This window comes from Urocitellus parryii, chromosome 11, assembly GCF_045843805.1.
Source record: "Urocitellus parryii isolate mUroPar1 chromosome 11, mUroPar1.hap1, whole genome shotgun sequence".
NCBI lineage: Eukaryota > Metazoa > Chordata > Mammalia > Rodentia > Sciuridae > Urocitellus > Urocitellus parryii.
The window spans coordinates 35873044-35888483 of record NC_135541.1 but is presented as its reverse complement, the minus strand read 5'-3'; the positions used below and the strand labels follow the sequence as shown (position 1 = coordinate 35888483).

Here is a 15440-nt window from a genome sequence, read left to right as displayed (position 1 = left end):
CTACCCTGCAGTTAGAAGCATGCCAGAAACGCTATTTCAGGGTCTAGGGCACACTGATCATGCTGTCCATCTACAACTACAAAAAAAAAAAAAAAATGAATTGTCAAATTCACTCAAATTGTCCTCAAGATGTCTTGAGGACCCTCAGGACTCTTCCTCCACTTTGCAATTGTCTGTGATGTTTATAAACCATGCTTGAGCTCAGGAATAAGTGCCCTATACACAGGATACTTTCAGCTGCCCTTGGGGTCACAGTGACGTGTGGGATGTGACCTCAGAGATCACTCCTTCCAACCCTCTTCTAAAGCACTGTCTGAGCCACTGAAGTGCTCCATGGGGAGAGGGTTTCCCAGGCAACGGAAGGGACCACAAGAGGTGTGTAGGAGAGGGGGTGACAAAAGAAGGAAAGGGCCAGGACAGTGCTCAGAAGATAGAAGGTCAGTGAGTGTTTTTCAAGTGATCTGAGTCGGTCAGATTATAAGAGGGTCAGGCTAGGTGTAGACTTAGGGGGAAGGGGAGGGGCAGGGCAGACAAGACTGATTTTTCAGCTCTGCCCTTCTCACTGGAGCACAACCAGATAGTAACTTAACCTCTCTCAAGTCTTCTTATCTGTAAAACAGAGAGAAAATGGGTGTTCCAGGGTTGTGACTGCATGAAAGCATCTAACCCTTGGATTGTTTTAGGTAATGTTCTTTAAATCTCAGTCTGCTATGATATTGCTAGAAGATCTTTGACAATTCACTTTTTTTTCGTAGTTGTAGATGGACAGCATGCCTTTATTTTATTTGTTTATTTTTATGTGGTGCTAAGGATTGAACCCAGTGCCTCAGATGTGGTAGAGAAGTACTCTGCCACTGAACTACAGCCTCAGCCTGACAATTCACTTTGTTTTTAAGTATGTTTTTTTTTAGTTGTTGATGGACCTTTTTATTTTATTTGCTTATTTATATGTGGTGCTGGCACTCAAACATAGTGCCTCACATGTACAAAGCAAGTCCTCACTGTTGAGCTACAACTCCCCCACAATTCACTTTTATACTCTGAGCTTCACTTTCCATGGAAAGGGAACTCTCTTCTCTTGAGTACCTACTGTATGCATTGGTCACTTTCACATGTATTATTTTACTTAGTCCTTACAATAATTCCACAAGACATGTATTATCACCAATTGGAAAATGAGGAAAGAGTCCAGGAGATTAAACAACTTTCCCAATCCATATATAGAATAATTATTAAACCAAGGCTTGGACCAGATTCTGGAGCAGTCCCAAAGCTCCTCACTTTCTCTGTACTTCAAAGGTAGACCAGCACCAGCTCATTTCAGTTCCCAGTTCAGGCCTAAATACACAGTGAGCCTTCATCAAATACTTCCCTTTTTTCTTTGGGTGTGGATCATATCTCTAAATAGATTGGAAGCTCCCCTGGGGAAGGGAATAATTGATTTTTGTGTCCTCAGTTCTTTCAAAGTTTTTGACATAAAACAAAGGTATGGTAAATGAATGAATACACGAATGAACAGACAATAAATTAGTATTCTCTGGGTTTAGACAGCAGCCAAATGTGCAGAATCTTATAACCTGACCATCTGAAAATTTTCAGAGTTACACATTGAATAGTCTAGACAAGGCAATAATATTTGTAACTGTCATTGGCACATACCAAGTTGTTTTCACCTCTGTTATCTTATTTTATCCTTGCCACTACCCTAGTTAGAAATCACGGTAGTGATTGATCATTTTCCTCTTTTGGGAGATGAAAAGCCACAGCCCCAGAGAGGTTTCAGTGTTGTCATTTTCACCCAGAGGGCATGTAGCTCATATACCTCGAGGGACAGGAAAAACCACTATCTTCTTAAGATAATTCATTCTATTTTTGCTGATGTCTATTTCCCAGAGGAGGCTGAGGATAAGGTCCCATTCTCTGGATGAGGCTTTTGGAGACCCAGAGAGATAGAGACCTATTGCCTCCTCAATACCATACTTAGTTCCAGCAATGTCAGAGCGCCTAGCCAACTCCTTCCCTGAACAATTGGAAAATTGGAGTTCTACGGGTAGAGATTCACCCAAACTACACTCCTGTTATTAGGACATTATGCCATTGTGTCATGATGAACTTGGAGGCAGCTCTGAACCTCAGGTCCTTTGTCTTAGCTTGAGGATGGAGTACAAGCCCAGCATGCAACATGAGGCTCAACACACACTACATGTTCAGTAAGGAGTAGGTGAAAGAATATGTATAAAAGGGAAGGAAAGGGTTGAGGCTGGGGTGGGGGTGTAGCATCAGGTGAGGATTAAGATTTGAGGTTGAGGTTTCCTTGTAGGTCTAGAACATATTTGGAGTCAGGATGTGGAAGAAGAGCTGAAGTGGACTGCACCCAGCCTTAAGGAGGCAGTTAGGGCTGGAGAGAAGATAAGGACTGGGATCAATATTGGGGAGTGGGTAGAACCAGGGATGAGGTTGGTGTTGACATCGGGAAGAGGACTCTGGCAGGCATTTGGATGAGGATTGGGGTGGAGTATGGGTTCCTGTGGATGTTTGAAGATGTAAATTTGCTGTTAAAGTAAGGATTGGTATGTGATTTGGGGTTGGATTGAAGGTGATGGTAGAATGGAGTCTGAAATGAGAACTGGGTGAGGGTTGGTGGAAAGAGTTGGGGTGACGTTCAAGAACACTTCTCAACAAGGGCTAGGGTAAGGATGAGGGAACTGAGCTGAGATGGGGTTTCAGGGGGAGGTTAAGTTGGTGATAGGGTGGGAATAGGGTCAGCACTGAGCTTGAAGACTAAGGATGGGATGGGGGTTGGTGCAATCTTTAGGTGGACATTAGATGAAGGTTGAATCTTAGCCAGCGCATGAGCTGAAGGTAGGGCTAGAGGGTTAAGACCCTGGTGGGGTTGGAGGTGGGGTTAGGGCCAGGGCCAGTACCTGAGCCACCACATGTAGCTGTGCTCGTAGGGGAAGAAGCTGTGCGGGTCGTCGCAGCAGTACTTGTGGTCGCGGAAGCCACAGCAGAAGACGGCGGCCGCCTCGCCCCCTGGCCGTGGGCAGCTGAAGCCGTGCACCACCTCCTGCTCCGCGCTCACGTAGCTCGTGCAAGCGCCGGTCATTGCGCCCCTCGCCCGGCCCGCTGCCCTTTCGGCCAATAGACGGCTGGCGAGACAAGGGCCGGTGGAACGAAAGACTGGTGAAGACCGAGCCTGAGAAAGACTGAGAGATTAGCAGAGGGAGAGAGAGAGAGAGAGAGAGAGAGAGAGAGAGAGAGAGAGAGAGAGAGAGAGAGAGAGACGCGCAGAGGAAGGCAGGGCTCGGGGCGCAGAGACGCAGCGGTTAGAACCTGGAGACCGCGAAGACCCAGTGGCTACCAGGTGCTCAGGCGGGGCGCCGCGGCAGGGGATGTGCGGTGGAAGAGCAGCCGGAGGAGGAGGAGAGCGGAGCGGAGGGCGGCGGGAATCTGGGTGGGAGTTGCAGTTCAGGCGCGGGGCGCTAGTTGGGGGCTCCCGCAAGGCAGACAGCGGGGGATCTGCTGGGGAGCTGCCTGCAGCGCGCCGCTGTGCCCGCACTTCCCCGCCAGCTCCGCTGCCTCCACTGTGTGTGCACCAGGGCGCTGGGTGCTCAGAAACACACGGCATGGCCAGGGTAGCAGGAATTCAAGGCCAGGAGCATGGGTCTCTTACCTGCATTGGTCACCCTCTTGGTGATAGGCACTATGTTGAGTGCTAGGAAGTGCAGGAAACAGACAAGTGACTGACCCACATAACAGGATCATATGGGGATGATTAACACGCTACTTATGCTAACTTTCACAACAACTCAGAGGACCAGGGATTTTTCACATCCACTTTCTACAAGATTGCTGAGACCAGAGACAAGTCATTTCCCTCGATCCCAAATCAATGGAATTTTAACCGAGGCTCGCGAAGGTTCTCTGAGCAACTCTTTTCCCGTGGGCTTTTAAGTGTCTTCATATTCTGGCTTCCTTGCCAGTTTTTTCCTTTCTTCCCTCATGCATTCTCCTTTGTTGTTCATACTCTGCCCCTGGCTAAGGACAAGGGGGCAAGTGTGGGTGTTCCCAGATGGTAATCCCTTTCCCCCATCTCCAGCAGAGCCAGCAGACCTCTCTCTCTTTTTAGAAATTACTTCTATACCAGGAAGGCAGTAATCTCATTAGGATCAGACAACTACAGCCTGAAGGTGCTTTCAGAGTCTTGGCAATATATTTTAACCCTGAGAGAATAGACCTGCCATATCCAAGGGCCTCATACAGCTTCTTCATGGCCTTAGCTCCCTATATTATGCACAGCAGTAGATAGAGTAGAAAATAGTTAATGTGATGCCTTGGCATTCCCCATTCTTCCCTTTGCTTTGGGTTTGTCAGGGATGATCATGGGTATCAAGGGATCTGGACTTAAGCCCAGCTCTACCCTTCCCTGCTTCTCTGTGCTACCCCTTCTAGTTCCTTATCTTCTTCCAGCTCAGCTCCATAGATGCTTCTGCATGCCATGCCTCTGGAGCCCCTGAAAAGAGTCAGATCTGGGTCTTTCATGGAGCACCACACAGTTTTGTGGTGGAATCAGACAGACACTGCAGTGAAAGGGGAAATACAGGGACCCAGACACCCATGGGGTACCATCTGAGGGGGCAGGGAAGAGTTCTGAGGGAGTAATATCCTCAAGGGTCACTGTAAGGTCAAATATAAAAACTGGATGGAATTGTTATTATTACTGGCCTGCTCTAGTGAAGGTACATTTTGGCCTCTATTTATCAGGAGAGTAAAGGGGAGGAATCCTTTGGGAGGGAAAGAGGCCGCCTGGAGACATAGACATCATCTGAGAAAGAAAACACTCTACTTTTGTTTTTTGGAAAAACTGGGAAGCCTTGAACAATTTCCAAAATCCTATTCTAGCCAAGAATTATTTTTCTCAACAACTTAGAGGGGTGATTGTACCCTGAGAGACAAGCACAATATCACACAGTGATCAACGGCTCAGGCAGGACCCATGTCTATTTAGCCAAGGGTCCTCTTTGGATTCTGATGAAGCCTGTGTTCCCCCATTCACAATAGTCCCATTTAACTGCAAAAATAAATTATTTAGGAGCACAAAGGATATCAATTCTATTGAATCATGATTTAGTCCTACATTTTAAAAAGTGTCAAATACCAAGATTTAGAGATGAGTCTATTAATTTATAATTTTGAGCTAGAGAAGGAAAATAAGCAATATTTCAAGATGTCTCTACTATAATGCAATATGAAAATATCTGTGATTTCTGTTGGTGGAGTTTTACTTTTATTGTGGAGTTTTATTTTTATTTTCCTTATGTGAGTAATAAAAGGAAATGCTAAATTCTGTTGGATATAAGTGAAAACAAGGTTGTAATTTTTCCCATATAGATTCATGGACTTTCTGCCTTCTACCCATGCATTCCTTGAGCTCTGTGGACCTTGTGTTAAAATCCTCTAGTTTCTCAGATGTAGCTCCTACTTTTATGCTTGTTCCTTCAATGTGCCCATTATTTTCCTTCCCTGTGTTCTCCTGCAGATCTCCTATATTCCAGATAGTTTCCCATCTTAGATGTCATGTAGTCCTTGAAAACTTCCTCTGAGATAGGTGTTGGTCTTCCCACTTTGCAGACAAGGTCACTGAGACTCCAGGAAGTGTGGTTTATCCAAAGCCTCACAGGCAGAGTTCTGTATCACTCCTCTTCTCTCCCAGCTGAGATCTGGGGACCAGAGTCTCCAACACCAGTAGGGAAAGAAAGTATAGGAGGGAAGGGTAGGCAGGGAGAGCTGGTGCTCATGGATAAAACACTGTGAACTAGAAATTGTGCTTTGTGCTTTTTTATTTGGGAGGGAGGAACCAGGGATTGAATATAAGGGCACTCAACCACTGAGCCACATTCCCAGCCCTATTTTATATTTTATTTAGAAACAGGGTCTCACTGAATTGCTTAACGCCTTGCCTTTTGCTGAGGCTGGCTTTGAACTCGTGATCCTCCTGCTTCAGCCTTCCCAGCTGCTGGGATTACAGGTATGCACCACCGCTCCTGGCTGCTTTGTGCTTTTCAGTGTGTCCTTTAATCCCCACAACAATCCTGTAGTCTTACTCTCTCCATTAAGAAAAAATGTAAGAATAACAAAATACATATACACTATAAACATCAAATTAGAGGGCTGGGGATGTTGCTCAGGGGTAGAGCAATTGCAAAGGTGAGGCCCTGGGTTCCATCCCTAGCACCACAATAAATAAATAAACAAATAAATAAATAAATAAACAAATAAATAAATAAATTCGAGAATACAGAAAGAACAAAAAATAAAAACCACCCATAATCTTACCATACACAGATGTCTGTTAATAATGTGTGAGGTCCTGCATTCAATCCCCAGCACAGAAAAAAAAATCTAATAATATCTTAGAATGAAGTCTCCCAGACACACACACACACACACACACACACACACACACACACACAATTATGTACCACTTTATGTACGGGAAAACAGACCTAGAGAGGTTAAGTAACTTGCCCAAGGATATGCAAGTATTAAGTTCCAGTCACCTGTTGGGTGACCCTAGGTCACTTTTCCTCTCTGCCCTAGGACAGGAGCCAAGATTACTCCAGATGGAGGAGCATAAAGCCTGGCACTAGGCAAGCCCCAACAGGAAACAATTTCTGCATGGTACTCAAAACAATGCCCTCTTGACCTTGGCTGCCTTGCTCCTGAAGCTGAGTTCCCCCAGGAGGGTCTGGAAAGAAATGATCCCTTGACCCCTCGCTGTGGTTGGCCTCACCGGAAGACTGGATGACTGTAGTCAAGGGAGATTGACAACTCAGGGGCAACTTGGGGCCCTAATAACCAATTCCTCTCCATGTCACACAGCAATCAATGACCCAGGCAGAACTGGTACACAACCTCAGTCGTATGTGTGGTCCATGACTCATCCCTGGCCTCTGAATTTGTGGAGTGGAGCAGTACCTTTCCATGCATCCTGCTGCCCCAAATACACCTGCCCCACAGTGTGGACCCTGCCACTGACATATCCCCGCTGCCAGGCTCCTCATCGTTCACAGCAGCTGGAAAAGCAAAGGAAGTATGTGGACCTCAGAGTGCCTGCTGAGGAAGGATTCTTTCCCTTCTCTTCAAGAATGAGGCTGATGTCTCATTGTGAGGAAAGTGACTATCCCCCAACATCAAATCCAGGGGTGAATCTGGGATGGTGGTGCAGATCTCCCGAAACCAACCAGGATCTTTCCCACTCTCTGTGACTACCACCCTTTGCAGGTTTGGGAATATTTGCTGTTTGTTTTATTACACCCTGCCCCACCTTTTTCCCCCTTGTACTGGAGATGGAATCCAGGAGCCCTCTGTCACTGAGTTACATCTTTTCATTTTTTAATTTGACTCAGTGTCTTGCTAAATCGTTGAGGCTGGCTTTGAACTTGCAATCCTCCGGCAAGACTCCTGAGTTGCTGAGATTACAGGTGAGCACACTGCATGTGGCTTACCATGAAACCTTTAAGACACACAGCAGAACCACCTCTGTACCCTCCACTTGGTTTAAGGAAAAAAAAAAAAAAAGTCAGTCTTGTTTGAAGTCCCATTTACTCCTCCCTCCTCCCCCAGAGGTAACCACTCTCTCAAATTGGGTGTTAATCATTCCCATGCTCTTTTTATTACTATTATTATTTTAGTTGTAGATGGACACAATACCTTTATTTTATTTATTTTTGTATGGTGCTGAGGATCAAACCCAGTGCCTCACACATGCTAGGCAAGCACTCTACCACTGAGCCATAACCCCAGCCCATTCCCACACCCTTATTTATGCTATCATATATGCATGGATTTTTAAGCAATATGTGGAACTGCTTTGCATGTATTACATTTTTAATAAACAGCATCATACCACAGGTGTTCTTGAACCTAGGTTTTTGGTTAGCCTTATGTTTGTGAACTTTGTTTATTCTGATACACATGTTTTATCTAGTTGATTCATTTTTGCTGCTGTATAGTTTTCCATTTTGTACACATATAATGAATTTATTATCCATATTTAGTTCCTTCCAGATTTTTTTAGTACTGATGATTGAACAAAGAACCTTGCACATATTAAGCAAGTGCTCTATCACTTAGCTATATCCCCAGTCTTTCTACCATTTTTTAAAAAAATTGCTGTCACAATTATCTCCTGAGGGTTTTTGTTTTTTTGTTTAGGTGCTAAGATTCAAATCCAGGACCTATGTACACAAGTGCTCCACCACTAAGTCCTAAGGTGTTTTCTCCTTTTAAAATCAATTTTATTTAGATGTATTTTACAAAAAAAATAAAATCTACTTATTTTAAGTGTATAGCATGGTGAATTTTGATAAATTTGTCCATCCATGTAAAAAAATACATCACCCTCCCATGGGTCCCTTTTGCAGTCAGCCCTCCTCTCCCTGAGCCTTATCTTATGCAGAACTAGTCTGCTCTTTGTCCCTTATTAGATTAATTCTGCCTGTTCTAAGATTTTTGTATTAATGGAATTAAACACCTCCACAGTCAAAATATAGTACACTATGAGGGTCAGGGCATTGAGATCTGGAAGTAACACTTTTATTAGTGGCACTAAGGCCTAGAAGGATAGTTCCCAAAGTCTGAGCCTCAAGCACAGGAGGGCTTTTACTTTTATAAGTAAGCAAGTTTGGAGTACATCAAGGGAAGAGAGTTTGTGCAATTCTATTGGAGGGTGCATTCTGCATTCCTTCTTTTTTTTATGTTGTGCTGGGGATTGAACCCAGGGCCTTGTGCATGCAAGGCTAACACTCTACCAACTGAGCTATATCCCCACCCTCTACATGAGTACAAGTTTATAAACAACCTAGGGACTCTTAGCTCATACAGCTTAGGAATTTTTATTGCACTAAGCCTAAAGGGAGATTGTTCTGTTCCCGTTACTGTTTCCTGCTTCTGCTACTGTGGTTATCTTTTACCAGTACCTGTTAGGCACTGCAAGCCTCTTTGGTTAAATGTCAGTAAGCAGAGCTGCTCTGTGTCAGCGTGCAAAACTACAGCCTGTCAGCTCTTAAATTCCTGAAGTTCCCATTTTGTTCTATCACATCATCACACATCACCCTCCCATGGGTCTCCTTTGCAGTCAGCCCTCCTCTCCCTGAGCCTTGACTTATGCAGAACTGGTCTGTTCTTTGTCCCTTATAGAACAATTCTGCCAGTTCTAAGATTTTTGTATTAATGGAGTTAAACAGTATTTCTCTTTTGTGTCTGATTTTACTTGCTCACCCAAAGGCTTTAAGTACACAGAAATTTTACATGTACAATTCCTTTTTACATGTACAATTCCTTTTACATGTACAATTCCTCTCCCTTTTTATAGCCGAGTCATATTATATGAAAATACTTTAATTTGTTTATTCATTCAACTGTTAGTGGACATTTGGGTTGTTTCTAGTTTGGGACTATTATGAATAAAGTTGCTACGAACATTTTTGTTCATATGCTTTTATTCTTTGGGACCTGTGTTTTCATTCCACTTAGGCCATTCCTAGAAGTGGAATTTCTGGGCTTACAGGGTAAATGTATGCTTTAAAAAATTTTTTTTTTAGTTGTAGATGGACACAATACCTTTATTTATTTTTTTGTTTTTAAATTTGATGCTGAGGATCGAACCCAGTGCCTCACACATGCTAGGCAAGTGCTCTACCACTGAGCTACAATCTCAGCCCTAAATGTATGTTTAATGTTGAAGAAATTGCCAAATTCTTTTCCAGACTAGCTGTACCATTTTGCATTTTCAACAGTAATGTGTAAGAGCCAGGACTCCACATCCTCACTTATTTTTTATTTTAGCTACTCTTAAAGGTGAATGTAGAATGGTATCTCATTGTGCCTTATTTGTATTTCCCTAATAGCTAATGATGAACATCTTTTTATGTGTTCATTAGCCATTTATGGATCTTCTTTGGCAAAATGTCTGTTCTTCTTATTTTAAAATTAGGTTTATCTTCTTCTTTTTTTTTTAAGAGAGAGTGAGAGAGAGAGAGAGAGAGAGAGAGAGAATTTTTAATATTTATTTTTTAGTTCTCGGCGGACACAACATCTTTGTTGGTATGTGGTGCTGAGGATTGAACCCAGGCCGCACGCATGCCAGGCGAGCGCGCTACCGCTGAGCCACATCTCCAGCCCCAGGTTTATCTTCTTTATTTTATTTTCTTGTAAATTGAAAATTATATTTGTATTTTATAGGATATAAAGTAATGTTTTACATATATATATATTTGTATATTTGTGTGTATAACAACTAAATCAAGCTAATTAACATACTGATCACCTTAAATACTTATTTTTTAGTGGTGAGAAAATTTGAAATGTACTCTCCTAGCAATTTGAAATACACAATACATTATTATGAATGGTAGTCATCATGCTGTGCAATAGAGCTCAGAAAACATTTCTCCTAACTGAAACTTTGTACTCTTTGACCAACAGCTTTCCATTGCCCCAATCCACCAAGCTTCTGGTAGCCACAATTCTATTTCTGCTTGTATGAGTGAGATAACTGGCATTTGTCTGTTAAAAGGACATAAGGTTTATCCATGTTGTTACAAATGACAGAATTCCCTTTCTTTAAAAGGCATAAGAGCATTACATTGTGTGTATATGCTATATTTTCTTTATTCATTGATTGATTGACGGACACTTAAGTTGATTCCATGACTTGACTATTGTAAATGATGCTGAGATAAACATAGGAGGGCAGATAGCTCAACATACGATTTCAAATAGTTTGAATATATTTACCCAGAAGTGGGATTGTTGGATAATATATGCTCAGCCCTTTTATTTTTTATTTTCAGAAGGGTCTCCACTAATTTCTCAATGTCTCCCTCAATTGCTGAGGCTGGCCTCGAACTTGCCATCCTCTCTGAGTTTCTGGAATTGTAAACATGCACCACCACGCCTGGCTATTTTTAGGGTTGTTTTTTATTTATTTATTATTTTTTTGAGGAATCTTCATGAAGTTTTCCATAATACTGTACTAATTTGCATTACCTCCCACAGTGTGCAGGGTTCCCTTTTCTCCATATCTTTGCTAATACTTGTGTGTGTGTGTGTGTGTGTGTGTGTGTGTGTGTGTGTAATGGGGGGGGAGAGAGAGAGAGAGAGAGAGAGAGAGAGAGAGAGAGAGAGAAGCTGGGGATCAAACCCAGGCCCTCATAAATGCTAGGTAAACATTCTATCACTAAGCTACATCCCTGCCCTATCTAGTCTTTTTGATAATAGCTGTCTTTTTAAAAATTATTTTATAGTTGTTGATGGACCTTTATTTTATTCATTTATTTATATGTGGTGCTGAGAATCGAACCCAGTGCCTCACACATGCTAGGCTAGTGCTCTGCACTGAGCCACAACTCCAGCCTTTTTTACCTTTATTTTATTTATTTTTATTTTTTTTTTATTATTTTTTTTTGTGGTGCTGGGGTTCGAACCCAGGGTCTTATGCATGCTAGGCAAGCACTCTACCAACTGAGCTATATCCCCAGCCCTTATTTATTTATGTGGTGCTGAGAATCAAACCCAGTTCCTCACACATGCAAGGCAAATGCTTTACCACCGAGGCATAACTCCAGCCCAATAATAGCTATCTTGATAGGTATGAGATGGTATCTCCTTGTGGGTTTTTATTTAGTTAGTTTTAGTTGTAGGTGGACACAATACCTGTATTTTATTTATTTATATGTGGTGCTGAGAATCGAATCGAACCCAGTGCTTCACACGTGCTAGGCAAACATTCTCCCACTGAGCCACAACCCCAGTCCCTCCTTGTGGTTTTAATTTACATTTTCCTAATGATTAGTGATATTGTCATTTTTCATCTATTTTTTTTGACCATTTGGAGATCTTCTTTTGAGAAATGTCTATTCAGGTCCTTTGCCCATTTTTGAATTTTTATTTATTTTTTCATCTTCTTGCTATTGAGTTGAGTTCCTAAATATATTTTTGATATTAACCTCTTATTTCATGTATAGCTTCCAGATATTTTTTCCCAATCTGTAGGTTGTCTCTTCACTCTGTTTCTTTTGCCGTGTAGAAGATTTTCAGTTTGGTATAATTCCACTGTTTTAGTTTTGCTTTTGTCATGTGAGCTTTATGGAATTAAATCCACAAAATCATTGTGGTTTTATCCTTAGGTTTTCTTTTAATAGTTTTACTGTTTCAGTTGGGTTTGTCTTTATTTTATTTTGAGTTGATCTTTATATGTAGTGTGAGATATAGGTCTAATTTCATTTTTATGCATGTGGATATCCAGTTCCAAATACTCTTTATTGAAGAGACTGTCATTATCCCATCCTATGTTCTTGGCACATTTCAATAAAAAATTAGTTGACCTAGCTCACTGTGCACAGCTGTAATCCCAGTGATTCAGAAGAGTGAGACAGCAGGATTGCAAGTTTGAGGCCCATCCAGGTGAGACTAAGGTACTAAAATTAAAAGGACTAGGGACTTAGTTCAGTGCTAACCGCATCCCTGGGTTCAATTCTCGAACAACAACAAATCAATTATTCAAACTGTGTGTGTTAATTTCCGGGCTCTCTGTCCTCTTCCATCTGTTGATGTGACTATTTTTATGTCAGTACCATTCTGCTTTCATTACTATAGCTTAGTAATATAATTAAAAAAAAAAAAAAAGTAACCTGGGCTGGGGTTGTGGCTCAGTGATAGAGCACTCGCCTAGTATGTGTGCAAGGCCCTGGATTCGAGCCTTAGCACCACATAAAAATAAATAAATTAAAGATATTGTGTCCAACTACAACTAAAAAAATAAATATTAAAAAAAAATAGGGCTGGGATTGTGGCTCAGCGTTAGAGCGCTTGCCTAGTATGCGCAGGGCCCTGGGTTTGATCCTCAGCACCACATAAAAATAAATGAATGGAATAAAGGTATCGTGTCCAAACACAACTAAAAAAAATAATAAATAAATATATAAAAAAATAACCTGATGCCCCAGCTATTTTCTCTTTTATTTCCTCTCAAGGTTGCCTGAGCTAATCAGGGTTGTTGTTGTGTGATTCCATATGAATTTTAAGATTTTATACTGTTTGATATATCATTCTTACATATATTTTATATAATCTTTTTTCCTTTTTGTGTTTTACTAGAATTGAACCCAGAGGCTCACTCATGCTAGGCAAGTGCTCTACCTCTGAGCTGTACCTCTAGACCTTTTTATATTTTTATTTGAGATCCTGTTTCATTAAGTTGCTCAGTCTGGCCATCACAGGGGGAAAAGGCTGGCCCTTTTTCTTTTATTTGATGTTTTTGTAAATGGTTTGTGTGTGTGTGTGTGTGTGTGCGCGCGCCCGCGCGCTACGGATTGAAATCAGGGCCTCCTGCATGCTAAACAAGTCCTCTACCACCATGCCACATCCCAACTCAGCATGCCATTTTTGTTAGTATACATAATTTAACTTTGTATACATATCCCATATTCTGAAATGTCAGTATTTGTTTATTAGTTCTAGTAGCCTTGCTATAGATTGCTTAGGGTTTTTACATGTATATGATCATATTGTCTGTGAACAAAGGCAGTTTTATTTTTCCTTTCCACTGGATGCCCTTTATTCTTTTTCTTGCTTTATTATATTTCCAGGATTTCCATTGTAATGTTGAAGGAACTCCTTTGAGTTTTGAGGCAAAATTGTGCAATTCTTTTTTCTCTGAACAGTTGTATGTTTCGCCACTTGATTTTTTCCCCTATCATGCACTTATCAATAGAGAGATCCTTTGAAGGTTTTTATCTGAGCTGTTGAAATAATCCCAATGATACCATCTGACTTTTTAAAAATATTTATTTAGTTGTAGATGAACATACAGTATCTTTATTTATTTTTATGTGGTGCTGAGGATCGAACCCAGTGCCTCACATTTTCCAGGTAAGCACTTTACCACTGAGCTACAGCCCCAGCCCCCCATCTGACTTTTAATATCTGAGCTCTCCCTACCTATTTTACTTTTTCTCCTATAGCAAGCCTCCAGTTCAACTAGTGTCTTGGAAAGGAGCCTTCTTTCCTAAGTTTTTGCCCATGTGACTCTCCCCTTCTGCTTATTTAAATCCTTTCAAGGTTTAGCTTGAAGAAACCCCTCCTTTGGAAACATTTTTCTGACTTATATTTGGGATGCCATTTTTTTTTCTTTTAGCATTTGCTGTCTTCACTGTACACATGCCATGCATTAAGTACTGTCTGTGGTCATCATGTCATTTATGAATCACAGTTTGGGAAGACAGATTTCTCTGGAACAGAAGCTGTTCTTACCTCAGCCGTGGTTTCACAGGACTAAGGCTTAAAGGAAGGGTCTGCCATCTTGTGCTTTCATTCCTTTGCGTACTTTTGTGCAAGTCAGAAAAATGGATCCTTTCCTTTGGCTTGATATAGCACTATATCAAAGGCAAGGCTTAGTAAGTAGAGCTCAGGCTAGATTTCTGCCCTCCCTTGTCCTTTCTAGCTGGTCACCTTCAAACCCTGCAAAGCTATATGGTTAATCCTGTCTATATATAGGTATCATATAGAATTTTTTTTTGTATCCCTAGGGATTGATCCCAGGGGTACTTAGCCACTGAGTCACATCTCCAGCCCTTTTTGTGTTTTATTTTGAAACAGGGCCTCACTAAGTTTTTTTAGGGCCTCATTAAGTTGCTGAGGTTGGCTTTGAACTTGTGATTCTCCTGCCTCAGCCTCCCAAGTCACTGGAATTATAGGTATGCACCCCTGTGCCCTGTTAGAAAAATACTGAGGCTTAGAGAGAGTTAATTACTGAGGAAACAGCAAGGAATTGCAGAAACTGGGATTTGTCTTAGAGGTGTCTGTCTCTAAAGTTTAAACAGACACTGCCTTTGCTTACATCTTTCTCTGGTCCCAACATGGATCTGGCACTATACATATCATTAAGCATTTTTAGATCTGTGTGGGTTTTTTTTTTTTTTCAGCCTGAGATCAGCCACTTCTACAATTTACTCCAAGACTTCTGCACCCTGACCCTCTCTCAGGATCAATGTCTCCAATCCTAAACTCACCCTGACTCTGCTGGCTTGTTACCAGGGTCTAGGAAGGAGGGAGTAGAGGAAAAGGCAAGGACCCTGGGACCAGACCAGCCTGGATCTGATTGCTACTTGGCACCTGACTTGCTGATTGATCTTGGACATTTCACTTAGCCATATCTGTTAAATGGAAGTCATAATACTTGTCTCTTAGGAATGAGATACAGGCATGTGTGCTCATAAGCAAGTTTCTTCTGTTCTTCCTTCCACTTCGCTGACAGCAAGGATTGTGTCCCATGTTAGGACAACACATAAGAAAACTATCACCTTAGTCTTCAGAAGACTGTTAGTGAATATATCAATACCATGTCCAGAACCAGTTTTTTTCCCTGTCCTGAATAT

General features: G+C 41.7%; 1 protein-coding gene and 1 long non-coding RNA gene across 3 annotated transcripts in view; one reads left to right on the top strand and one right to left on the bottom strand.

Annotated features, from left to right (window-relative positions):
• Positions 1 to 3682, bottom strand: part of Shisal2a (shisa like 2A) — a 21332-nt gene extending 17650 nt beyond the window's left edge. The window contains exons 1-2 of one of the 2 annotated variants that reach the window (XM_077791115.1): positions 3674 to 3682; positions 2925 to 3149 (exon numbers count right to left, since the gene is read on the bottom strand). In XM_077791115.1, coding sequence (XP_077647241.1) covers positions 2925 to 3106 — 182 coding nt within the window. In that variant the 5' untranslated portion in view covers positions 3107 to 3149; positions 3674 to 3682. Of the gene's footprint in view, positions 1 to 2924; positions 3197 to 3333; positions 3560 to 3673 lie in introns of those variants that run through there. The other variant, XM_077791114.1, reaches the window with a different exon arrangement.
• On the top strand, positions 3193 to 15440 carry LOC144249084 (uncharacterized). The gene is made up of 3 exons (XR_013342145.1): positions 3193 to 3364; positions 6883 to 7484; positions 14988 to 15440. It is a non-coding gene; the product is annotated as an uncharacterized LOC144249084 (long non-coding RNA).